The sequence below is a fragment of the Annulohypoxylon truncatum genome (genome assembly GCF_022578515.1).
Source record: "Annulohypoxylon truncatum strain CBS 140777 unplaced genomic scaffold F4807scaffold_34, whole genome shotgun sequence".
Classification (NCBI taxonomy): Eukaryota; Fungi; Ascomycota; class Sordariomycetes; order Xylariales; family Hypoxylaceae; genus Annulohypoxylon; species Annulohypoxylon truncatum.
In genome coordinates this window covers 342,806-368,496 of record NW_025953820.1, presented here as the reverse complement: position 1 = coordinate 368,496, position 25,691 = coordinate 342,806, and the positions used below count along the sequence as shown (strand labels likewise).

The following is a 25,691-nucleotide window of genomic DNA, read 5'->3' as shown; positions in this document are numbered from 1 at the left end:
TCGAGATTTCGACTGTTCCTAATCTATTGTGGGATGGTTCTATAATTTACACAGTTAATCCGAGTAATCTTCAGTATGATACTACCTAAGACATGGAAGTAGTGCATGTTTCAAAGGATGCTGGATCTTAGATAGATACTAACTACCCCGCTCTCGGTAGTTTGCTATATACGACATGAACGAGGGGGGAAGGAATCCGATTCTCCTCCTTTGAAGATCCTGAGGTTGGAGAAAGATAATACGAATTCCCGATAACCTCGTTACGACACAACCTTGCTTTTGGGTCAGATGTCTGGTATAGTAAGACTAATGCCACCTATATCTCGGTGTGCTACTTCCGCCAGCCGTACCTTGCTATTAAGTCCTAGAAAATCCAATCTTTGCTCTCATTCCAAAACACTACCTTTGAAAAGACCATATTCTAAAATGCTTCAAGGGTGCGTACTAAAAAATGCCTTCGTTAAGAATGAAACCCCTAGCATAGGACTCTGGCAAACGTTGCCCGGTCAGAATGTCTCGAGGGTGCTGGCACGAGCTGGCGTGGATTGGGTTATGGTAGACTGCGAGCACGGGAACATTGACGGTATAACCCCTTTTCCTTTTTATAGCGTTTAAAAGCTGACAAATTCGTAGATGCTGCAATGCACGAAGCTGTTCCAGCCATTGCAAGCTGCGGCGTCAGTCCCATCGTGAGACTTCCCGATATGCAGGGCTGGATGATCAAGCGTAAGCGTTTATGTATAGTCCATTGATATTGTGTAACTGACGCCTAAAAAGGGGCTCTGGATGCTGGAGCACATGGTGTACGTAACGCGCGAGCTATTAGGACACAAGGGCACTGACAAGCTAGATTCTAATTCCACTGCTTCGTTCCGTCGAAGACGCCAAGAAAATTGTCGCCGCGGCCAAATTCCCACCCCAAGGCCAACGTGGATTAGGATCTCCGTTTGCCATGGAACGATTTAACCCGGTGCCGTCCATGACGGAATATCTGCAACAAGCCAACGACTCGCTCTTAACCATGGTGCAAATAGAGACGCAAGAAGCGCTGGACGCCGTCGAAGAGATAGCCGCTGTTCCCGGTGTCGACGTCCTATTCATAGGTCCATTTGACTTGGGGAATAATATCGGTCATCCTATCTTAAATGGTGTCATCAAGCCCGAGCTAGAGCAGGCTATGGACCGGATCCTGGAGGCGACGAAGAAGGCGGGCAAGAAGTGCGCTTTCTTTGCCACGAGCGGAGAGCAGGCTAAAGAGTACGCGGATAAGGGCTTCCACATGATCAGCGCAGCGCTCGACACGACGCTGTTACAGGCCTCGCTGGGCGTGGCGCTGAGTGCTGCCCGCGGACAGCAGGCGCCGAAGACTGGTGGTAGATACTAGGGGCCCCTTGGGGGTCCCTGGAGAGCAAGGAGTTAGAGCGGGCTAATATTTCCCTGTCCCTGCTCGTGACGGACAGTGAAAGGATTTACTTGGATCTATGTGTCTGAATAAGATGTTGACTTTGTAGATAAGTGAGGCCATCTAGCAGGCCATCTTAATTAAGCTTTCTCGGCTAGATCCATCTTAGCCTTTACTTGGTCGGTAGTGAATCGATGCATGAGTTTAATAGCTTTCGAAGCTGACTGCGGATGCTCTTCCGGTGCTGAAGACTTGCTGATATGTATCTATGAAAGGGATGTATCAGGTCGGGATACGTCTTTTAGACTTATTCTACTTACATACCACGGGAACGTCAAACTCATATAGATCTCGCCAACTAGGTTTAGATTCGGATTTTATGATGTCGACCTCCTTGAATTGGAAGGGCCGGGTGTCCCAGACGTCAGATAGAACTGACCTGGCTGTGGTACAGAGCCCGCAGTTTTCACGCGTGAAGAGCGTGATCCTACAGGCTTGAAGCAATCGACAAGTAGCTCGCATTTTCGATTTTGAAGTGTCGACTGGATACAAAGACGAAGAGCTATAAATCCGTGAGAAATTCGTTTCTATTTGGATCTATCATAAATGGTCGTATAAGCTAAGTCATAGGTAGGTATGAAATTAGGTGAATTAAACCAACTTGCCGGGAGGTATAATCTAGTACGGAGATACCTATCGTACCTGCATATTACATATCATAAGAGAATATTGTTCATTACTGAATATCTCAGCTTTCCCCACTAAGCGGGGCTCAAATTCTGCCGCCCCACATGGAGAGGTAACTAAAAATGGACTTCCGGTTTATCAACTGTTATTGTTTCCTTGAGCAGAATGGCAGTCGCAAATAGAGTCCAATAAGTTTAAGTCTACATAAAGTCAAACAGATTTCTCGCATCACGATTTCAAGTACAACCGGTACTCTGACTACCAATCGGAGAGTTATCAAGTAAAGCAATTTTCTCAACAGTTTTTAATAATAGGGAGAATTATACCGCGATAGACGACTCTCGCATACCGACAATCGAACGTCGGTACGTCATAGGTACCTAGATACTTAGAGGTTTCTGTGTGGGACTTTTGCAGAGGCAAGTACAAAGCTACCGAAAAGGGAAGGCGGTGAGAAGCTCAAGGCTCTCGTAGCTTCCACCAGCTTCACCTGCGAACCGTGTGTGATTTTATGAATTATCCGCATTATCCAAAAACAAAGACGAGTCCAAACTCGCCTGATTTACTAAGCCGCCGATCGAGCTTCGAAATTTTGTTACAATATCGTACGTGTGCGCGATAATGGCCCAGAAATGTGTCCACAAAGGTTGCGGCAAGGTCTTCACCGATCCGGACGAGGTCTGTGTCTACCATCCGGGTCCTCCAATCTTTCATGAGGGGCAAAAAGGTATGTGGTCCAGTTATTTCACTAGAGGGAAATGCCAGGAAATTCTCTAATACGCACTTTTGGTACTTTCAAGGCTGGAAATGCTGCAAACCAAGAGTCCTGACCTTCGACGAGTTTCTCGAGATCCCACCTTGTACGGAAGGCAAGCACAGTACAACGGACTTACCACCCGAGATCGAGAAGAAGGCGCCCGAGAACCTCGATCCAGCTTCGCAATCTCTCGCGAACAAACTTGCTGAAGCCGTGTCAGCGCCTACTCGCGCACCTCTAACTCCCCAACCAGCCCCTACCGCGCCCCCACCACCCCCAGAATCCGAAGACGACAATCCGTCTCTCGAGATCCCAGATGGGAAGGTTTGCCGACGGAAAGGCTGCAATGCGGCCTATAAGAAAGGCCAAGATCGATCAGAGGATGAGAAATGCATTCATCACCCGGGCGCCCCTATCTTCCATGAAGGGAGCAAAGGATACAGCTGTTGCAAGCGACGGGTGCTAGAGTTCGACCAATTCATGAAGATTGAAGGCTGTAAAACATCACCTAGACACTTATTCATCGGATCTGGCCAGCAGAAGAGCAAGTCCAAGACGGCAAATTCCTCGACGACCGAGAACGGGGAGGAGTTGCTAGAAACTGTGCGACACGATTTCTACCAGACGCCCTCGACGGTAATCGCATCTTTCTTCCTCAAGAAGATCGATAAGGACAACGCCACAGTCAAGTTCGAGCCCCAGGCGATCGCGCTCGACCTACCCACAAGCGATGCGCAGCCCAAGCGTTACAGAACTAGCGTTCCGCTGTTCGGCCAGATCGACGCGGAGAAGTCCACGTATAAGATCCTGGGCACGAAGCTAGAAGTGAGCCTGTACAAGGCAGATGGCGCGAGTTGGCCGGTTCTACGGAGCGACGAGAGGTTGACGGGAGAGATCTTGCAGGTCGGGCGCGCGGGTCGTGTGTAGTCGGCCGAGTCAAAACTACGCTACATTCCAATTCGTTTCATCCATCGCATTCATGGGTCCAGGGGATCTATGAGTTTGGGACAAAGCAACCAACATAGCATAGCATTGACCGGCATATCTGCAAGCGCCTGCCCTAATCCCTGCGCTGATCTTAACCCCTCCCTCGTCCGGGACCAACGACATAAAGCAATCCGAACGGCTACTAAAAATCCAAATCTCGCTTTAGGCATTTCTGATTACAAACCAATTTGTTCTCGGAATTTCTAATATAGCGTAGGTAGTCTCACACCTGAATAAACATGAAGACGTCAAGTTACCTAAAGAATAACCCCGTAATCCTATACCATGCCAATGTTCGGACTCTAGGATCTCTCCGCTATGGGGACCCCATCCGAATATCATTGCCCACTTTCTTATTCGGTGTGACGCGCACGCTTTTCAGAGAAACTTTCGGCCCAAGACCATGGGAAGGTCTGTTCTCTTACACGTTTAATTACCAAGTAGCGAGGAAAAGCATGTTTCCTATAGCCCTATCTATGGCTGACGTTTTCTGCTCCAATTTGCTCGTCGCTATCCAACTCAAACATTTGTGTAACGTGCCAGTGTTCTAGAATACCCAATCGAATTGTCCAGAAGTAGGTACATACCTGCCTAAATCACTAATCTTACCTACATATAAAGAGTTATAAGTGACGAAATGACTCGTTACGAAAAATTTCAACTATGAACCTTGAACGCTTAGCTTGGCCGCGCTTGGTATATGCTTGGTATATGACATATACCGGCTGAGCCGCTCTGCTTTTACGAGGGCCAACCTGGGATCTGCACGTTTCGGCCGGGTAGACAAGCCCGGTCCTTCCCACTCCACCACCCCCTTTTAGAAAAAGATCTCACCTTGGCAAATCTACAGATACCAAACTAACGAACCTTCACATGCCCATGCGCATACGTTGAATTTCCACTTAGGACGCTTATTTCACCAGGTTTAGATAAAGCCGGCCTGGGCTTCATGAAGATCCCCACCAATCTGGGGCAGGTAAACTCTTGGACGTGCTAGGGTTCCAGCCATGAGAAGACGTTTCGTTGTGCGGCGAGGTCTTCCGCCTCCCCTTATCAGCTTGGGACCTACCAGTTTGGCACAGCTACACCGCTTGGCCACAATTTCCGGCTGGTCAAGAGTATAAGAAATATCGTTTATAAATTAGATTCGTAACTATCATTGAGCCTGGCTACCTATTAAATGGTTGTTTCAGGCATGTATCGCAGTCAGCCGCACGATTGCCTTGCCGTCTGACATCCTGACGAAAGATGGCCACTGCCTTACCCGTTCGTCATCACCCACATCTATCGCGAAACACATGGATTCCCCGGTTGCGGGTGTGCTTGCTTGGTCAACGTGTTCGCGCTCGGGCTTAATGGTTGGTCTAAGATAGGTAATTTCGTAATTAGTACCCGGCGTCTGTGACGTATATTATTCGGTGGGGACATACGCTGAAGAGGAAGACGCAGAGACTTCTGTCATTTCTCCACGGACATCCTTACTTGCCCGTCTACTCTTCTTGGCCTTCTTATAAAACATCCGGAGAGCAAGGTGAATGATGTGACCGATCCCCGCAACGACAAGAACCGGGGTGCCCAATGCAAGTGCCCAGAGCCTAAAGGGTTTATTAGCGGTTTATTTATGAAACAGAATAGATACTCATTAAAATAGTAGACGAGGGAACTTACGGCTGCCGGACATTAAACAGTTGATGCCACATAGCCAGGTTGATGCCCAGGATCGCAATCTCGGACCCGAGCTGGAGCATAGTCCACGTAGACCAATAGAGCGACATGAGGTCCTCCCCATCGCAAAATTGTAGCGCTAGAAGGGCAAAAACCTCGAATATTAGGAGGATGGCGGCAAGGAAGAACAGCGCCGTGCACCATGCGAGTGAAATCTTGAGCTTCCTCCTAAACGTGTGTTCGCAGTTTTCTGGTTTTTCTCGGTATCTCATCGTCCTACACGCGATAAATAGTTAATAAAATACGTAACTCGGGATTCTGTTTTTGAGTTTGTTTGCCACTTACGATTGGTATATCCATGACGAGACGAATAGGATAAATATTACCGAGAAAAAGAATGTCCAATAGATACCGTCAAACTGTGGTCTCTCGAGGTGAGCCGCAAAACGGGCGTAATGCGGACATCTCATGGGATCTTTTGGGGAGAACTGTCCGCCCATTCTGAATTAGAGATAGAGATAAATCGTAGCTGTGCGTGAATGAACCTATGGGCAACCAGGGCGGACGAAGGTTGATCTTGTTCTTGATATAATGATAGCCTGACTCGGGTGCCAAGAAGCCGTCCATTGGGCTATAGTGGATATCCATCCTTGGGCACCTTCGAGCTTAGGAATATTTCTCACTATATGTTGGTAAGAAAAGAAAGGAATGCCAAGTATATCTAGAGCGTTTTTACAAAGCGCCGTGAAAGTGATAAAGAGGCGGAGTACGTTGGCGATGCGCGCAATAGTTGGTACAACACCCCTCCCCCGTACGGATCGGTTCCTAGGGCCTGGGCTGGAAGAGCCAGTGGATTCTCGACTCAAGACCGAGACGGGAGACTAGATGTGGAGGGTCGCAGGGTTAGTGTAATGCCGAAGCAAACTTAATAGGGGCATGCTTATCATGACCTCTCATTCAGACGGTTCCCACAATCCGCACACCAAATTCTCTGGCTTCTCACGTCCGATGGAGTGAAACAACCTCGTTGGTCAACTCCTTGGCGAAAATCGATCCTTGAACATAGTCGTCATTTCGTCTAGTATGATGCCCCTAGTGGAGTCGTTATCTCGTGCTACTTGTCATGTAGGTAGATCTCGGGAGTATTATTAGTCTCATAGATCTACTATTCCATCCCTTCCATCAGCTCGGTTCGATCTAGGACCATGCCCTTCGTACTAATATACTCCCGCAAGGCATCCCAATCCGGCCCTTCCTCTTCGCCTTGACGCCATTTCTCTTGGAAACCCCACGCGCAAGCGATCTTATCTAACGCCGCTCTCTCCTCTTCCCTTATCCATCGCGATCGTAAAGGCACTCCCTGAGCCCAGGTGACACGATTCATCTGGTCGTTGGCTGTCGTCAAAGCAACCATACCGAGGGAACCCGTGAAACCTACGTAGGCTAAAATTCCGGCAAATGCTATATTGGTCGCAAATGTGGCGTCCATGGTGTTTTGTATATTAGAGAAACTTGTAGCCAAGAGGTAAGCTGCCACTGGTGTCGCCGCCAATGTTCCCCCTGGTACTAGGCCTTTGCGCAAGAGCTTATTTCGAACAAAGGCCTTCGTAGCATAACTGTTTTCTATAATAGCAACCGCCGCATCTAGATTCTTATTTTCAATCGCGGTGTCTAGCGCCTTCTCGATCACCGCTGGGTCGATGGCATTTGCTACCTTGTTCGGATTCTGCTTTACGTAGTTGATTGATCCTTTAGATTCGCGGGGCATAGGTTTCGACGCATACATCTGGAACACTCTAGGGAGCGTTTCCGGTTTTCCTAGACGGGCTTGAACTTTGACATATTTCTCAAGCAGCTTAGGCGTGATGAAGACAGGTGGGTGAGATATTACCGCATAAGCGTTATGAGATATCTTGTCAGTGATCTGTTTGACCTGGGCCGTCATGCTGATGCTGGGGGTTTCTGGTGACTTAGAAGGGCGAGAATTGCTTGTGCGATCTAACGACAGAAGTTCGGATGCAGTCGAGTCGAGCTCATTCACCATATGGGTGATTTGTGGTTGTACAGTATCGTCCATAATGTAATCCGCTACGACCCAGCACGCTTGGAGAGCTGTGTCCACGTCTGCTTCCGATGGTATACCTCGATTTGTGAGCACTTTGGATTTGCTTCTTTCGATATACGTCATCATATTTGTGACAGATGACAGTTCCTCTCTTGCTTTCTTAGGTGTTGGTTTAATTTTGTTATCATCTTCAGCCAGAGTACTGCGAGTATATGTGGAACTGGCACTGGGCTTTTCAGTTGGGAATATACCTGAGACTAGCAGGCGCTTCTGGACTGCATTTGTCTTCAAGATACTTCTTTGTATTTGAGTTCGAGGCCTAGCAGCGGCATTGTGAGGTTTCAATGTGGGGTTTGTAGAGTATGAGCGACGGCCGACGACCGAATCACAGATTTGGCATACCGTCCGTGCTCGAGGGACGGGAGCAGGTCGAGGCATTGCTACAATAATTGCCGAGTTTGAGACTCGGCGACAAGCAATAGAAGTATGATGAAGGGTGGAAAGGATAACTTGACGCGATGAGGGATGATGCTGCGAAAGATGTTCAATTGAGACATGCTAATTAGTAAAATCTATTCTCATTGGATATGGAATTGCTTTTAACTGCAGAACACCGTTATGGCGATAGTGAATGCATATAAAAGGAAATTGAAAACATGCTTCTATAGGATATGGCAGAAACTACCATGTAGTAGGCTCCTTCCATCCCTTATCATTGGTGGGTACCCCAAGAGACTTCGTCTTGAATTCTATTTCGTGATACGGCAATTGCTATCACTCTAAATAAAAATTTATCTCACTGGTGGAAAACGGCAGAATAGAAAGAGCGAGCACACAATGCTCTGTTACTCGTAATGACAAGGATCGCATGTCTGAATTACAAGTCGCGTATCGATAAGCGCCTGGCGGGGCAACTTGCGCCACAATGTGACGACAGCGGGCGGCTGAAAAGCTTCCAGGTTACGACCAGTAATTCCAACGTCGCCCCATAAATTGATTCACTTATCCTTCTGCCTCCTAAACCATCCACCGATAAGGCACCAGTCTGTCATTTCTGCCATTGAATTGCATCGTGTGTCCTTACGATTGCTCCCTTCTTGTACTAAGACACCATTGTAGTCAGAAGCTAGATATCCATACATCGCTACTTCATTTTACCTTATTCGGGAAACTTGTACGGTTTTGCCATATCTTCTTACAGTTGTATACCCACGCATGGTGACGGCCCATCAGGCTATCTTCCTATCCTTTGCCAACCCTCATCGACTCGATACTTTGATACCCTGCCTACGAGACTGATAGTATCGACAACTTAAGAGAACGGGAGCTAATACTCCAAAATGCCTCCACCACCTCCTCCACCGCCGCCGCTCCCAGGCATGGGAGGACCGCCACCGCCTCCTCCACCGCCCGGAGGATTACCAGCACGACCACCAGCATCCGGTGCTGGTCGAGGTGCCCTGCTCACCGACATAACGAAGGGAAGAGCTTTAAAGAAGACCGTTACGAACGATCGATCCGCTCCTATAGTCGCAGGTTCGTCAGGGGGAGGCGGAGGAGGGCCGCCTATTGGCGGAGCACCCCCTGTTCCGGGCCTGGGTAGGCCTCCTGCGGTTCCGAGTGGTGCACCACCGGTTCCAGGGATGCCAGGACACAACCGAGCAAGAAGCAATAGCGATTTTGTAGGCCGTGATAATGGAGCGTCGGCAGAGCCGGCGCCCCAGTTGGCAGGCTTGTTCGCGGGCGGCATGCCGAAGTTGAAGAAACGTGGTGGAGGTGTAGATACTGGGGGTAAGTTAATGGGTTAATTCAGTTTAAGGATATAGATTACTCACCATCCACACAGCAAACCAAAACGCGTCTTACCTATCCGACTCCGAATCGTCACCAAAGCCACCGTCGGCACCCAGACCGCCCATCGGGTCAGCTCCGGCCGTGCCCACGCTGCCAGGACGTGCAGTGCCGGCGCCCCCGACAGCAGGCACCCACGCTTCTGTAGCAAACCTCAGAAAGATACATAGCGACGTTCCACGCCCGATCTCATCCGTATCACTGTCCTCTTCGAAAGGCCCCCCACCGCCGGTTGGGAAGAAACCGCCCCCACCTCCCGGATCGAGGAAACCTGCGTCCTTGTCGTCTCACTCTCACCCTCCTCATCCGCCCCCTTTACCCGGGTCGCATGCACCGCCAGCTCCACCGCTTCCCCCAACAGCAGCACCGGCTCCCCCAGCGCCTCCACCACCACCACCGTCCGCGGCCCCTGCGCCGCCACCCCCGCCACCCGTATCCGCGCCCTCTGTACCTTCGGCGCCTCCTCCACCTCCAGCCGCGGCTCCGAGACCACCTGCTCCGCCTGTCGCGCCGGCGCGCTCACAACCTCCACCGCCGCCGCCATCAGCAGCGCCTTCAAACGCCCCATCACCACCAAACATCGCCCTCCAAGCCGCCATGCGCGCAACCGCAACGGGAGGTCGCTCCTCGCCAACCTCCATGCCTCCACCGCCTCCTCCCGCATCCGCACCTCCGCAAACCTCGCTCACGAGAGAAGCGTCGACGCGCAACCGCGCCGGCTCGACCCTGCGCTCGATGCTGGACCCGAGCTCGTACACGCTCGCGCCGAACGGCAGCAGCAAGAGCCCGAGCCCGACGCCGACGGGCAGCGGGGTGGCCAGCCCGCGCGAGCCGCGGGAGCGGTACATCGTGCAGGACAGCCGATGGCGCTTTAAGGACGAGGCCGAGTTCCCCAAGCCCCGCCACTTCCACGGCGGGCCCCGCAAGTACCGGGCCGGCCGCGGCAGCAGCGTTCCCCTCGACCTGAGCGCGCTTTAGGACGGCGGGCGTCAGCGACGGAGTCGGAGTACTGTTGCTAGGATACGTGGGGTGCTTGGGGGGACGGGAGCGGTGGCGGGAGTAGGAGTGGTAAGAGAAGGGGGGGTTGATGACGGTAACGAGAGGGGGGATAACAGGGAGAGAGGTGGGGTGAGGAAAGAGGCGAGGGAGAATAGGGAGGTGAGGATGAAGAAGGATGGGGAGAAAGAGAAGGAAAAAGAGAGGGAGAAGGAGGGTTGGTTGAATATCCGTTGGTGAAGTGTTGTCGGTTCCCTACCTGCCTGTCTGGGTACCTTGGTAAGTTAGTAGGTTAGCTAAAGACTTAACCTGGAGGAAGTCGGGGGGTGAAGGTGATGAAGCTGAAGTTCCGTTCAAGCTTCGAGGACGATGGGCCTTGCTTACTGTTCGCACCACGTTCCTCCGCGCGTGTTTATGCATGTATGTATGTGTGTACGTGTGTTCCGCCTCTACGATAGAATACCCATTAGAAATGCAAGCATTTTCCAGTCGATATGAGTTTGGGTCTCGTCAGTAGTCCTGGTGCGTCTTGCCGTCGTGCTCTTAACTAGGTACTTTACGGACATACGTCCTCCGGTAAGTTAATTCTTTATTAATTAAGTATCGTGTAGCCATGTTTTCATTTACTCGTTTACAATACGAAGTCTTGGAGTTGGCTTGCTTTTGGCATATATCATGTCAACTTGAAGGGAATAGCGCGAGGCGGAGGGCGATACAGTACCTTATGAGTTTCGTGTTGTGTAGAAACCTACGGGATTCACGAACACACAGAACACAGTTCAATTCCATGTAAAAGCCATTACGATTGCCGTGTACCTATCTGACTATCTGTAGGGGCTGGTAGTCTTGTTTGACTACTTGCGAGATTCTCCGAGCTTGCAAGAAGCAAGAAAGTCGAAAAGCATAGCCCAACATGTCAACCACCACCTTAATAACTGGGTTCCTAGGCTATAGTGAAACCTTGATAGAGAAAGGAAACGGGACTGTTGATATAAACCTCCTCAAACCCCCTATACGTCGTCCTTATTTATAGGTTCGGAAAAAGAAGATTTTCCAGGTAAGAAAGAATCGCGATACTGAAACGAAACTTCTGAGGAAATTACCAAACTGAAAGTTTAGAGATCGCAGTGCCGCTCATCTGCGAAAATGCCGTAGAACCAGTTAGAGGCATACCATGGATCATTGTGTCCTGGTAATTATCACCCCAATAACCCACTCCATCGATGTTCTTGACCACGTCCATCGTAGAACGGATCAGCTCGTCAAACGCACCAGATTCCTGGAGTTTCTCCGGAGACCAGTCAACTTCTTCTCCTAACTCGAGGTCGCGGTTCTGCTGAAGCGCCTTGTTAACCGTCTTTGACTGCATTGAAACCTCATACCAGGTTCCTAGTTGGCCAAGTTGCTGATATGCGGGACGTTGTTGGAACACAACGGTAAGCTTGCTGTCATCCTCTGTGATGTCGGATGGGCCCATATCATGAACCTCGCAGATCTCCATCACGTCTGGTGTAGTGTTGAACTTGGTGTAAGACGCGATGTTGCGTGTGCGGAGTGCCAACATCTCAACATTGTAGGCCTTTTTGATGGTAAACTCCACGAAGGGTACTCCTGATGGTTGAGGCCTATTGCACGGTGTTAGTTAATATGTAAAAAAGAATCGTGGTAGCATTCTCACTTACGCGACACGCATGCTGCGAATAAGGTCCTTTGCGAACCCAGCAAAGTCCTCACCTAAGTCTTGAGACTTAGCTAGAGCAACTTTGAAGTCCCACGATCTCTTGGGACAGTGCACGAAGAGGGAGCACGAGTCGGTAGGGAACGGGCGGACTTGACAGGTGAAATCATCACCGTCAACCTCGATAACGAATCTGCAATACTTATTATCTGCGGTCAGAGCACAGCAGGTGATCTCGTAGACGGTGCGACGAGTGTCGCCGGTCCAGATTCTCTTTCCGAGGCTGTCTTTCATGAATGCAATGTAATTTGCATCTGCTCCCTCTGCGGTAAGCACGTTTGTGAACATAACATCTCGGGGGTTAGTGTGATGCTTGTCCAGGGCCACCTTGATATCCTGTAGGGGCTCACCCTGACCCTGTGCCTGTACATAACCTCGATTGATCTTTGTGAGGCAGAACCGTCCAATCTCAGCTTTCAGAGAAACTCTGCCATGGAATACTTCTAATGAGCTCATCATACGGACAATCTTCTGGCTCATGGCTCCAATCAACTGGGGAGCTGGGTCCTCAGACGCCTTCACCTTACCCAGCGATGGATTAAGTCGTCGAGTAGTTCGAGCACTTGCCTGTTGTCTCATTGTACTGTGGAAGGTCGGGCTTTTGCTGCTATCAGCTAGGCCGCCATGATTCTGATTGTCAGTTTCAATCGAGGGCAGGCATTGTTGTAGGCAGTGCATATTCCAGGTATCAACGAAAGAGTTAGCGGGCATCGCTGTGGATTGGGTTGAAAGAGAGTTGGTTTCTCCTGCTTCGGTCGTAGTCTCTTCAGCCAGCTTGTCAATTGTGGTCCGAAGTTCCTCCAATCTCTTTTCTTCGTGGTCTGATTCATCGGAGTCCAAGACTATGAGGATACCCTCGCGCACTTCAGGAGTTTCTTGAGATGCTTGCTTAGGTACACTTGTCTGACTAACGGGGTGCAAGTACCTGAGATGGGGTGGGACATAACGGGCCGAAGTAGAGCCTTGAGTGTTCAAATGAGCAGTATTGCCATGATCCTGAGCCTGACTCTGTTCCGGAAAGCGTGCAGGCGTTCCATTTGCTACGTGACCTGTGGCATTTCTTGAATTCATGCGCCGTTGTTCAGTAGGACGCTGCTGGTAAGGTCGTCGACCACGGTTGCTACGCCTACGCTGGTCTTGGCGGCCATTTTGCCTTCTACCACCCTGCCTCCGACCAGTATTTCCTCTTTTAACCCTCGTAGTCGTTGCATGGGCACCTCGGGGAGTTCCTGATCTCTGTTGCTCAGACATGCCCTCTTGCGATGAGTGCAGCGTGGTCTTCTGTGCTTCCTCTTGTTTTAACTCTGGCACGGTGTTGGGAGCTTGGTTGACCTGATGAGGGGTTCGGTTTCGTTGCTCATAGATAACCTCTTGTACTGGTAGCGGCACGGAATCCTCATGGCTTGACTTCGGCAAAGTTGGGATTACCTGGCTGATTTGATGAGGAAGCAGTTTGCTCTGCTGCTCATGGATCTCTTTCTGTGTCAGATCGCGCTCGCCATCGTAGCTACCGGCTATTTTTGAGCGATTGTTGCTAATACCTGAGTCCGGGTCAGTGGTGTTCTTCTCATCACCGTGAGGTAACATAAGCTCTGGTGTAGGCAACTTCGTAATCCATGAAGTGACACGCGGGTTAGGATCGAATGGAACCGACGAAGCTGCATCAGAGGATGCCTCCTTAGCTTTATAGCGCCATTCAGACGAGAAGGCCTTGTAAGGCTCATCTCTGTCCTTGGAAAGGATCGCTGGAGTGACACCTATTCCTTTAGGAGTTGGTGTGGTGGCACCGCCGGATAGAGTCACAACTACTCCTTTCTCAAAGACACTTCCATAAGCGGATTTTCCCTCAGCCAGCGAGTAAATCATGCGATCCAAGAAGAAAGTCTTTAGACTCTGTTTTGCTCCGTGTACCATGTATGTGAACTTGGCAAGTCCACCTTGCTGGTCCTCTGCATAAATAAAGCTCTCGCAACGGAGGTTGGCTTCAGAAGGGATTGCCTAGAGAATTATTAGATTACATGTATCTATCATAAGTAGAAAATGACTAAACTCACAGCGTACTTGGCCAGTGTAGTAAGTTTACGCTCGGCCATAAGAACCTTTTCTTCTAACTTGGCCCCAATATGGATAGAGAGACCATCGCTGCTGATCATCATTGTGCAGCCTGTGAGGTGTTGTAGCTTCGCAAAGGCTTTGCTGGTGATAAGTTTCGATACCACAATGCCCTTCTGTGCCAGGCTGTCGGGCATGATCCATGCCGTTCGGCACACGGAGCCTCGAATATCTGAGGGGGCCAAAGCCATTACAGAGTCCTTCTTCTCCGATTGAGAAGCACCATAGGCGCCCTCACGCCATTGCTCAGGAGTAGTGACATGCTTGGGAATAGCCTATGAGATGGTTAGATACTACCTTGAGTATAATATCAATATGTTACTTACCAAGCCTCCCTTGAGTTCACGTTGGACAATCTTGTCCAGTAAAGATTGGCATTTTGCCATAACAGTGTCCTCCTCAGATGCTAAGCATCGGATACGGAGCGAAGAAAGTCGGGAATCGTAGGTGATTTGGACTCCCTATGGTTAAGTCAGCATAAAAGTCAAGTGTAAATTAATCAGAAATGGAAATGTAACGTTATTGATTTCGAATGAAAACTTACTTCAATATCCTTCTCGAGTCCATCAGACAACTCCGCAAGGCCTTCTGATCGTAGCATCCAGTTCGATGCTAGAAGGAATTCGGACTGTCCATTGTCGTCGGCGGCAGTAGCTCCACGAGAGCGGGTTGCAGCTGCCCAGCCAGGAAACTGGCTGCGTACCTTTTCCAACACCCGAGGGGAAACGGAGGCTTCGCCCCGATCATGGTGCTGTAGCAGAGACATTTTGGATGTCATCACTCCTATGAAGGGATATGTTAGTCTCTGATGCTGATTTCAGGGTAATCTTCAGAAGGTAATATGAGGGAGTCCATGCGCGGGAACAAACAAGGAAACAATTTTAAGCTCAGTTGATATCATAGATGACTCGCCTTGGTAAAGTGTGCAAGAAAACAGCAAATTTCTTACGTATATACAGTGTCAATCACTATATTATCGACCTGTAAAATTGCTGGTAACTTCCAGCAGGTACTGTAGAGAAGATGTGTATAAGGAAGCACCAAGGTGTGTTCAAGGCACTAAATCGAGGGAAAAGAAGATGAAAAATGGTGATTAAGTGATTGAAGTGTAGGCGAGATGACGTTGATGGGAGTATGGTAAGCAATCCACGTGAATGGGACGCGTATTTACCAGTAAGAGTAGGCCAAAGTATAGCTTTGAAAGCTACTCTAATCAAGATACCCCAGTCAAATCAAATCAATCAGATCATTCAGTGATAGGAAGAGTTTTGTGGCTGAAGGGCTCAGATAATGTGCAATGTCCAGTGTAGAACAGGTAGTAATTTTCTTGAGTTGGGTACGAGGTAGGGAAGGTTTGATTTTTCAAGTGTATGGATGAAAACAAATCCAGATGAAAAATAGGAAAGATGGAACTTACCAGAGCAGAGGAGAACAGGAATAAAGTGTAGAGAATGAAAAGTCGCAGAATCCGAACTCGAGTTCGAAGACGACGGTGAGATACGGTGCGAAGAGATCTGAACGAAAAGACATAGGCGAAAAGAGATCAATGATGAGGTGTGGTATGGACGAAGTCTTGTACACGAAGTAAGGCGAAACGGAGTAGTGTGGATGAAGTAAGGTGGACAGAAAGATTTTGATGAAGTTGGGTTGGGACGACTGGAGATTCACGATGAAGTTCTGAAAGATATCAACTTAGAGACCCCAAAGCGTAACTGAGACTCGGGGGACCTGACGACTCGTGTTAGCCCTGTGCCTGGGTAGTGGTGTAGGTAGGTAGTGGGTAGTGTGCTAGTGACAACTCTGCAAAGGCAGGCTTCCCTAAACAGGGGCGTCAGTGTGATCCATGTGCAAGTAGTGGGATAAACAGAACAACACGACCTTATTAGGTCTAGTGACCTTTGAAAGCCCAAGTACTAATCAAAGGCGTACCTAGGTTGCTCTACTTTGTGTACAATACATAACTATAGTATAGTGAATTGATGAAGATTGAAAATAAAGTATATGTACTCTTCACTCCAATGGTACTAGTGTCACTGTACTATTAGGTTCTGTTTATCCCATGAGCGGATTCTCCAGGGCGGGAGCAACCGAGAGAGTTCGGTGATTTGTAAGGGTAAGTGGATATTGAAGTTCGGAGGACCTTCCCGTCATCATCATGTCGCCGATATGCACCTTCCTATGACTCCAAGCATGCTCTTAAGTAGGCGACATCATATCGAACCTAGTGCTTGGGGCATCTTTATGTATGTAGTAGGTCCTTTTCAGGAATGACTTCAATATGAGTTCATTTTTATCAAGCTCTATATGTAGGAAGCTACTATCCATGACATACCCCTCGCCAAATGGTATCTACCTACCTACCTGTGTGTCTATATCTATCTGTAGGTACGGGTAAATAGGATGTGTACACAGAATAGGGGGATGTTACCTGAATACTAGGTATATAAATGAACTTGCCATATAAACTTATATAGGTGCCTACTATATAAGCAGGAAGTACTACATATCAGTAGGTAAACTGCCTGTACAAGACGTCTATGTTGTTTAGATGGTTCGCTTGAATAGATAGGTATAGACTTAGCTAGTTTTTAAGGCCCCCACCTAAACTGATGTTAGGACCTCTAGGTAGTTCTAGAAAGATCTATTCAGATAAATACCTACTTATCTAGACATCCAATAATAGATTAAGCTACCAAGTGCCTTTATACTGAAGATTTGTGAGTTTGATTGTCTGGCTAGCAAGTCTAATATTACCTATAAGCATCCCGTCATTTAGATAAATAAGTGAATGAAGAGGGTATGCTCTTTACTGAAGTGATGAGACTTAGAAACATAGATTATGTTGATCCAACCAACACAAAATTGCATGGTACCAATCATGGTCCCTATGGATAGGTATTTCGACGATGATATTTGCACTTGCACTGAGAACAACCAAGGAAGTTCAATCTCAGTGTTGTAAGGTAGGCTTAATAGTATGGTTATAGCAATGTTATCATGTGAGAAGCTTGAGGCTCATTGGAAGTGCTCTGAAGCTAAATTATAACATAGCACCTAGGCATAAGTAATTCCATGAACTGAGCCTCGATCCGACCAAACCTCAGGCAGATCAGGAGGCCAAAGGCTAACCCGTCAAGTATTTAAACATACCCAATTAATAAAAATAGATACTATTACTATGGTTGAGGATAGCATACTGTAAATGATTGTTGTAGTAGATCACCTACTAAGTATAAAGGGGTTGTTATAATTATCCGAAAAATATCCGAAATAGGGGGAGACTTGGTAGGATAGGAGATCGGAGTCTTATAGCAATTTTTGTATCAATGTCATGAAGGTAATCAGTGAATTGTCGGCTGTTTTAACATTGTGATTAGACCTGACATTGTCTGTGGCACGCATATTTGATAAGCCAAGTACTTATGATACCGCTGAAAGTACTAGGTAAGTTGCATGGAAAAAGCAGCTTGTTTGGGAATAAGACATTGATGCTCTTGGGTGTGCGTGCGGTAGCCCATTATTGAACGGAAGGAAGTATGAGAATACTTTCAAAACATGAGGAATATCAATCTTGCATTTCCACCACCACAGGCTTTATGGTGCAACCTTTGTCGCCTACGAATTTATATGTAGAAATGTGTTCGTGGACTTGGTAATGTCTATTGTTAATAGCACGGTAAAGCAGTCATTTGACACTTGGAAATACGTGTCGGGGGATCTTTGGTTTGAATAAGGCATGTATTCATAGGTGCCCTTCACATGAGAGCTGCTCAACATCTAATTGTACAATAATCTATTCGGTTCACGTTTCATCTATTAAGTGGTATTTCAACAGTTGTAATCCCTTCCTCCCGACAAGTGCAGGATGGGAAAAGGACAATAAAAAGTTTGCGTTATACATATCAAGCATCTCTGAAGAGCAAGAGACTGGAGTTAGACCAACATCAAAGGTATTCATCACTGCGGTTACTCAATTTTGATTCTAGACAGATGTAAAATATCGAGAAAATGCTCAACGAAAAAAAAACTTTCTATAAGTTGGTAACCCGGGTATATGCAACATAAAAGGGTATGAGAAGGGAGGGTCGTGAATGTAAGTATTCGTACATATTTTGCTATGCCAACCGAGGGTCTTTCTCTGCCCTCCTGACCAATGAAGTGCCTGATGAAGTGATAATGCCACGACCTGCAGAGTTTGACTCTAACTTCAGACCATATAAAAACTTGTTCGCCACAACGCCAGTCCAAGTATCGTAACATATCCAGACCAGAGCTCTTTTCGAGCGCCTTTTCCTGACCTGCTCCTAGCCACTCTATTCGATCAAGCATCAGGGTTGGGTTGTGCATTCGGTAAAGAAGGAATCATCATAGTTGCCATAAGAGGCAAGAAGCGATCCAGAGTGATTAAGTGATAGCCTCTTCCTAGCGCCTTTCCGATGCGCTTGGAGGTACACCAAGAAATGAAAAGGGTATTGCAATTTCAAAGCCGTAATTCCACTAGACACGATACAGAGAAAAGAAAATTGGCCCGAAGGAAAGCTATAAGCCCGTGAAATCCATGATACGTCCACATCGTTCGGGTGATTGGAAGAGGTGCGGCGGGCTGGGTAATCTATTATTGGGCATCCTTCACGGTTTGCTTCACGTTCAACGCCCATTTGAGTTGACCAAGTACCCGTTTCGCTTCTTCAAGTGATCTCTGCTGCTCATCTTCTCTTTCTCGTGCCTTCGTCTTGATGTCCCTCAATGCTTGTTCTTGTTCACGTTTGTAAGCCTCGAATTGCCGAGCGATTTCCTCCTTTTGCCTTTGGAGGTCTCGAATGTTTCCGTCTTGCTGGTCGCATAAATCGCGGAGAACATTGATCTTTTCATCGTCCGTCTTGCGCTCATTGACCAATGATTTAATCTTGTCATCGAGGCCTGCCATCGCCCGCTTCACTTCGTCACCTTGATCTTTCCAGTGTGACGAGATGGCATTGTATCTGCCGTCCATCAGCGCCGCGTGCATGTTAGCCTCCTCTACTTGAACCTTTGTATCACGGCGGCTCTTTTCCACTTCTTCGCGCCATATCCGCTCGCGCTCTTGAGCATCTGCCGTTCGTTTTTTCTCCAATTCGACTGCCGATTGTAGGTGCTCTACCTGACGCTCCTTGCGACTTAGCAGCGTCTTGGTTACGTTGGCCTCTAATAACCGAGTTTCGTAGTCCGCCACCATTCTTTCCATCTTATCCTCGATTAATTTCGCGGCTTGTCTTGCCTCCTCAGCCTTTAACCTCTCGATCTGAATATCCCGCTTTAACGCCTCGTTGTCGGACACGAGCTTATTAATGACCCGGCCCGTCTTCCCCAGACCGGCTTTGCCTACAGCGCCGTCCCATTGCGGCGAGCTATCGAGAGCTCTATTTGACCGGTCGTCAAGCATGTTGGTCTCAGGGACCTGTAAAGAGAGGGCCGGCTCGTCTGTCATCTCCATCTCCCCAGAAGTCGCATCGCTTGTAGACATGTATGAACTTCCACTTTGCGATATCGGCAACGGTGGCGACAGGCCAGGCGACTGCGGTTTTAATCTGACGGTGGAGGTACTTTGCGTTGGTTGTTGAGAATGGTATGATGTGCCGCTAACATTGCTATTGACGGAACTAGAGAACCCGCTGTTTCGTGCAGATGGGGAGTCTAACGAAGAGGCATCCGAGGGCGCCTCGAAGCTGGGAACGGTTCGAATAGTCGAGGGGATCTTGTTGCCGTTAGGTGAGAAGCTAGGATTAGCATAGGGGTTGTATTTGGATTCGGGGGTCGTGCTGAAGGTATTCATTGTGTTTGTCAGGCCGTAGGAAGCATACGCCGGCTTTGTTCTAGGACTAGCATCTGACGGTGCAGTATATAGGTATGCGGACTCTATAAATACGGGTTAACAGATATTCTCTCATAATTGGCGTCGGAACATAATGAAGGTTTCGCTTTGTCCTGAGAACTCGAAATGAACAAGGCAGAGACAAAGTGCTGCCTGTCTCTCTTTTAGGAGATTGTTCTAAAACATAAGAGACCCTATGCATTGTATGCTAGACATGAACTAGACTGCACTCACGGTTTTCAATGTCCTCCTGTAGGGGATCCGAAGGATCGCGACTGGGCGTAGGACGTGGTCGAGGTTTTTGCAATCGACTGGGCATTTCTCATTTCTGTTGGTCTTGAATAGTTTAGGACGTTGCGTGGTACTGCAAGGTACAGTGTTGTCTGCCCGGGTTTTCGTTTGTGTTTGTAGATAATAGATTTGGCAGGTAATGCGCTTTGTGTTTTCTGGTGTTTTGGTCGGTTCGAAGCGATCGTGTAATTCGGTGTCAAATAGAATAGCAGGGCTATGTCATCTAGGCGCGGCACAATCGTTGTCAATTGTCAGATGGAGAGTATTTTTAGGCTACGGCTCGCTTCGCTTAAAGTAAGACAAGTAAGAAAACAGCGTCGAAAAAGGTAATTGAAGTCTGAGTCTAGAGAATTTCTGGCTTCTCTCATTATTTGGCTATTCGCCCAAATTAGAATGGAATTTTTGAGTATGTGCGGATTCGCGTATCTTGTATTCTGTATGTACGAAAGTAGCAAAGCCCAACTTGATATTGGGGTTTGACTCAAGAAGATACGCCCATGTTTATGGGGTGATGCAACGGGTTGAATTACAGGCCTCCCCCCGATGTTGTTTGTCGATAGATTTCCAATGTCCCTGTTTACGTATGGTCGCTATCGACAAGGCCTCACAGTATCAATAAACGGTACGCACAGACTGCTGTGGCTGATATGTCGCTTTAGGTTCGAAAAGCCCCCAAGTACCCCGCTAAAAGCCACATCATGAAGCCAGTCAGCTATATTTGATAGCGTCTGTGTCCAGCCATCCCTACTAGTGTGGCTAATAAGGACCCCTGATCCATGAAACTGTACTACACTGTGGGTTAGTCGCGTTTTAACTTGGATCATCTTCCATCAATTCAAGATTCAACGTCGATGTCCTAGCAACCACCGCGCACTAGATGGATATCAAGTTATCAGTGTCGCTTCCAATGATTGACTTCAAAAGCAAATCCTTTTCTGCAGAGCAACCAAAAAATTCTCAAGCAACATCTTGAAAACACCTGAGCATACAAGTACCTATCTCAACCAAGGTTGCCATGTTTTATTAGACTTTTCCAAACCGCATTAAGGGGAACAAGTCGCATCCATTTATCCACGGTACCTAATCTCCGAGCCATCTTTCTTAATACTTGATATTCCTTCTGCTTGTAGCTATAATATGATATAATATTAAGTCTCATCATATAAACGATCCAAATATTATTTCCAATCCAATTTCCCTGATAGCTTAACAAAGTTGTCATCCCCCCTTGACGCGTCCATTTTACTTGTTGTTTTTAACCATTGGTCTTAAGATTCAGTACGCGTTGCACGTGTGGGTACGTGTAAAGTGGTCGCTGACTAACCCAGACCGTGGACAGCATCAAGTCCAATAATATTCAAGTCAGCATTCAAGAATTTAAGATTCCATTCCAAGTCATCGTCGCTCATATTCAAATTTCATCGGGTTGTATATTAACTTACGGTTGGTTTTTCTTTCACTTCAAAAACGTGCTGCCTGCTCTATTATGCGACTCTATCTACCTGGACTGCTTCTGACGGCTGACTGACTATTACGTAGTATGTTCTTGGATGCCTTCGGGGATAATTTGGGTATAGTTCATATTACCGATAACACCGTAAAACTAGTGATTAGCAATTATCTCGCTTTGAGATGCATCATTGATGACGATATCGTCGCAGTAGGATTTGATACCTCTCCACAAGGTTGATATGGCGTATTCGACTGTCGAGGTCCCTGAGGTAGAGAATATATCAATGGGATGGTCTGCTAACAGGCATCCAGGTACACGTACAGGCACCGAGAAAGAGCGATATAGGTATATAGCTGCTCCTCATTGAACTGAGTCTCGCCAAGATCAATGAAGTCTAACTCGACAACAGATATTTATAGTTACCAATTTCAATATGACGGCACTCTCTCCACTTGATAAGCTCATGCCTCGAGGCTATGTTCGCCAGATGCTGTGTTTTCCTTCGACAAGCGCAGAGGTTTCTCACACACTCAAAACTGGCTTAGCTAGAGTTCTAGCTGACGTCCCTTACCTACTGGCAGGCATCATCACTAGCGAGGATCGCAAACATGTTTCCCTCAGTGAATGTTATCAAACTCTTGAGGATCTCTATTCGGAGCAAGACATTTCAGATGCGATCGACTACGTCGTCATAAAGCAGCATCATTTCCCACCTTCATCATTCGCCGGGCCCGGAATCATACCTACTGATACCCAGCCACCATTCCCAAACCCAACACCTGTATTTCGGACGAAGTTATCGCTCGTTAAAGGAGGGCTCATCTTGTGTGTTGCAGTTCACCATTGCACAACTGACATCACTGGATTCGGGGCCTTGCTTAAACTCTGGGCCTCACACTGTCGGACAGGCGCATCAGCGGCAGCTGGATTCGACCCAGCCTGGCTGAACCGCAAAGCCCTGCTCGAGCGACCGGATACTTCCAATAGGCCAACGCCAGCTTCAATTCCTGAGCTTCTTCATGTCAAGGGTCCCGATGAGTTGACTAAAATCGCCGCTTTGGCGTCGCAACCCAGCGATCCCACGACGGGCGTGTTTTTCTTCCCACAGAAAACTCTGCAAGCCTTGAAGCATGCAGTAAACAAGCACATTGCTTCGTGGGGGAATGGGGGCTGGGTCTCCTCAAGTGATATACTCACGGCACTACTTTGGAGCGCAGTACTATCAGCCGAATCAGATCCGATGAGCGATCGCAAGGGTAGCAACACGATAGGCTTCCCCGTGAACTTTCGCTCACGATTCAACCCACCTTTACCTCCAGACTATCTGGGTACTGCCTTTATCATGACTACTGCTACGGCTTCACGCGATGATCTCATTTCCCTCTCCTTCCACGCTGGTTCCTCAAATGATGATGAGCCATTGGATTCCGCTTCAATTTCAAAGCTCGCCGACATTGCTTCTATAATTCGTGCCTCCCTTCATAGCATCGACGAGGAAAGAGTTAGAAATGTGTTGCTATATTTGGATGGTGCGTCAGGGGATCATCCACCAATTACACTAGGGCCGCGTCATGACGGCGTATCCATTGTTTCGTGGGCCGACCAGAATATATACGGACTGGACTGGGGTGACATTGTGGGAACATGCGATGCCGTTAGACTGCCGAAATTGATGTATAAAAGGTACCCAATCGTCCTACCTAGGGTGCCGGCCAACCCCGCCGGTGATGAAGGCTTGGAGGTGATTGTCAGTTTTGACAGGCAAGTGTTCGACAAGTTTCGACAGAGTTGGCCAATGAGACGGTTTTCGACTCTTCGGTACTATTCCTAGAGACCGAGGGCGGGTCATATTTGACTAATCTGCGTTGAGTTCTAGCCTCCGACTTTGTAGAGATACTATTATATAGCACAATGTATGAGCTTGTTAGTTATTTGCATGCTATCGAACATACCTGATGCAGTGGGTTCATGTGATATGAGCGGGTAAGGCCGTTGCATCCTCGGAGAGCTGCCCTCGCCGACCCCTAATCTTCTGCACCATCTCTTGTTGCTTTGCTGAATTCTGGTCAAGCGCTACTTAAGACTGACTCAGCCCTTGCAGAGTACAGCTCAGAGGAATACCAAGATAAATGCACAAAGGGAGAAATCCTTCCTTACTTAGTAGACAATAAGTTCTATACCTTAGCATCTAATTGACTCGGCCGATAACTACCTACCTAATCAAAGAGAGATAAGTGTTCGGACCAATCTACCTACACCGAAGGTTACATCAACTCAATCAACTCAACTCCATCAATGCCTTAGCTATTACATAGGTGGCCGACTCGACGAAAGGGACATATGAGTTGAGTTGATGGGTTAGTTGCGCTGACTGTGGATACTTCATGATGCTAGTCCTTTGTTAGCTATTACTACATGTTAAGACAATTGGTAACTCCGAAGTCCTTCACAAGCGCCATCGATGCTAAGGTTATCGGCAGATGTTGAACCTTGTACGCTCGTCAATAAATTTAGGGGTAACCTGGGATGTAACCCTTTTTTTCCTACCCTTATAGAAGACAATGACGCAAGTGTGAATGCCTAGGTACCTAGATAACTTCAAATCTAAGGCACGGACACTCCTGTCACGAGGCCACCTAGTTGCACCGTCCCATAGTTAGTTTTTGGCGCACTGCTATTCAGCTAAGGTGCAAAGAATCTAGACTCCCTTCGACCTCTCTTCCTGCCCCGTAAGTGCAACAACTACTACTACGTAGTAATAGCGTAGTATAAGGGGCCCCACAACTCCAGAATTAAGGGTCGTATGATCATGGAGTTCATAAATACACCTTTCTTTTTGGTGTACATTGGCTTACATCATTGCTAACTCCACGAAAGGGCTTCATGGATTAGGATCTATCAACTCCACAAGACACGTTCACGGAGTTGATTGAGTTGATCCGGGCACTGGGAGACACGACGTGTAAGTGTAACTGTAGCACGTGTAAGTTATCTCATTCATATCTAGTGATATTACTACATAGTAAGTTGATATCTATAAATATCAAAACCCGCATTCAAATGCCGACCCGCATAACCTGAAGAGTTAGGAAAGCTAATAGCCTTGACTGCATGAAACTACTTGCGCCTTTTTGAGTCCTGTTGGAACGTTGATACTAGTCCTAAGTCCCCTAATTTGAGAGATCTTGCAGATTCTACTGGTCGATACCTTATGCCGACAAGTAGATCATTGATCAACTTCCACTTGTCCGGAGATTGCCCACTTCTACACAGCCCAGAATGAAGCTGATGACGGGAAACGTGGGGAGGGAGTCGATTCTGGGGTAAGCTGGGGAATCGTGGGGATTGACAACTAAGATACTAGTATGTCAATGGTCTGTTGAAGGTGAAGCTCAGTTTATCGGCAGTTATCTTAGTTGTGAATGGCCTCGCTTTAATTGGCTAGCTTATATGCAAAGCCGCTAGCTAAGTAAACAAGGCCTGACATAATGTGGGATAGCGCAAGCGCACAACGGTACTAATGCCTTGGCAAGCGGCAATGGCTGGTTTGAAACAACAGTTATCTAACGGTTGTAAGACGGGGTTTAGGCCTTAAACGGATCTCTTTTCAAGAACGGCTGTTAGTCGCTTTCTTTGATTGGTCAATATCGAAGAAGCACTTTACGTAACTTACAAAGAATTGACTTAATGGGGGCTAACCTTAAAAGAACCGTTTCTTGGAAACCATATATTGCCGCTGCAATGGAACCTAACGGCCCTAGGAAGGAACTTATGCAGCGATCAGTGCTACTAATAATGGTAGTACGGAGGGGTATATCATATTTTAACACCTTGTC

General features: G+C 47.7%; 9 protein-coding genes across 9 annotated transcripts; 4 read left to right on the top strand and 5 right to left on the bottom strand.

The window, feature by feature from the left end:
- Positions 1–426: 426 nt before the first annotated feature.
- Positions 427–1,384, top strand: F4807DRAFT_463704 (Phosphoenolpyruvate/pyruvate domain-containing protein; the record flags this gene model as incomplete). Its single annotated transcript, XM_048002019.1, has 4 exons — positions 427–583; positions 634–726; positions 778–803; positions 851–1,384. The coding sequence occupies 4 exons, from the start codon at positions 427–429 to the stop codon at positions 1,382–1,384; spliced, it is 810 nt and encodes a 269-aa protein (XP_047851013.1).
- A 79-nt stretch (positions 1,385–1,463) lies between these two features.
- On the bottom strand, positions 1,464–2,154 carry F4807DRAFT_233164 (uncharacterized protein). The gene is made up of 2 exons (XM_047994175.1): positions 1,727–2,154; positions 1,464–1,668 (listed from the first exon to the last, which is right to left on the bottom strand). Exons 1-2 carry the CDS (start codon positions 1,922–1,924, stop codon positions 1,543–1,545), a joined length of 324 nt encoding a protein of 107 aa, XP_047851012.1. The 5' UTR covers positions 1,925–2,154; the 3' UTR covers positions 1,464–1,542.
- Positions 2,155–2,260: 106 nt separating this feature from the next.
- Positions 2,261–4,442, top strand: F4807DRAFT_439343 (integrin beta-1-binding protein). Its single transcript, XM_047999193.1, has 2 exons — positions 2,261–2,816; positions 2,890–4,442. The coding sequence occupies exons 1-2, from the start codon at positions 2,711–2,713 to the stop codon at positions 3,771–3,773; spliced, it is 990 nt and encodes a 329-aa protein (XP_047851011.1). The 5' UTR covers positions 2,261–2,710; the 3' UTR covers positions 3,774–4,442.
- A 580-nt stretch (positions 4,443–5,022) lies between these two features.
- Positions 5,023–5,998, bottom strand: F4807DRAFT_463701 (uncharacterized protein; the record flags this gene model as incomplete). Its single annotated transcript, XM_048002018.1, has 4 exons — positions 5,023–5,197; positions 5,264–5,428; positions 5,502–5,774; positions 5,844–5,998. The coding sequence occupies 4 exons, from the start codon at positions 5,996–5,998 to the stop codon at positions 5,023–5,025; spliced, it is 768 nt and encodes a 255-aa protein (XP_047851010.1).
- Positions 5,999–6,329: 331 nt separating this feature from the next.
- Positions 6,330–8,091, bottom strand: F4807DRAFT_233108 (uncharacterized protein). Its single transcript, XM_047994174.1, has 2 exons — positions 6,443–8,091; positions 6,330–6,385 (listed from the first exon to the last, which is right to left on the bottom strand). Exon 1 carries the CDS (start codon positions 7,999–8,001, stop codon positions 6,664–6,666), a length of 1,338 nt encoding a protein of 445 aa, XP_047851009.1. The 5' UTR covers positions 8,002–8,091; the 3' UTR covers positions 6,330–6,385; positions 6,443–6,663.
- A 447-nt stretch (positions 8,092–8,538) lies between these two features.
- Positions 8,539–10,484, top strand: F4807DRAFT_439337 (uncharacterized protein). The gene is made up of 2 exons (XM_047999192.1): positions 8,539–9,354; positions 9,410–10,484. The coding sequence occupies exons 1-2, from the start codon at positions 8,904–8,906 to the stop codon at positions 10,390–10,392; spliced, it is 1,434 nt and encodes a 477-aa protein (XP_047851008.1). The 5' UTR covers positions 8,539–8,903; the 3' UTR covers positions 10,393–10,484.
- Positions 10,485–11,509: 1,025 nt separating this feature from the next.
- On the bottom strand, positions 11,510–15,026 carry F4807DRAFT_470226 (uncharacterized protein; the record flags this gene model as incomplete). The annotated part of the gene is made up of 5 exons (XM_048002788.1): positions 11,510–12,035; positions 12,093–14,146; positions 14,203–14,535; positions 14,587–14,721; positions 14,805–15,026. The coding sequence occupies 5 exons, from the start codon at positions 15,024–15,026 to the stop codon at positions 11,510–11,512; spliced, it is 3,270 nt and encodes a 1,089-aa protein (XP_047851007.1).
- Positions 15,027–18,741: 3,715 nt separating this feature from the next.
- On the bottom strand, positions 18,742–20,541 carry F4807DRAFT_233074 (uncharacterized protein). Its single transcript, XM_047994173.1, has 2 exons — positions 20,346–20,541; positions 18,742–20,155 (listed from the first exon to the last, which is right to left on the bottom strand). The coding sequence occupies exons 1-2, from the start codon at positions 20,428–20,430 to the stop codon at positions 18,876–18,878; spliced, it is 1,365 nt and encodes a 454-aa protein (XP_047851006.1). The 5' UTR covers positions 20,431–20,541; the 3' UTR covers positions 18,742–18,875.
- A 1,404-nt stretch (positions 20,542–21,945) lies between these two features.
- On the top strand, positions 21,946–23,720 carry F4807DRAFT_233058 (transferase family-domain-containing protein). Its single transcript, XM_047994172.1, has 2 exons — positions 21,946–22,200; positions 22,265–23,720. The coding sequence occupies exon 2, from the start codon at positions 22,289–22,291 to the stop codon at positions 23,684–23,686; it is 1,398 nt and encodes a 465-aa protein (XP_047851005.1). The 5' UTR covers positions 21,946–22,200; positions 22,265–22,288; the 3' UTR covers positions 23,687–23,720.
- The last annotated feature ends 1,971 nt before the right edge of the window (positions 23,721–25,691 follow it).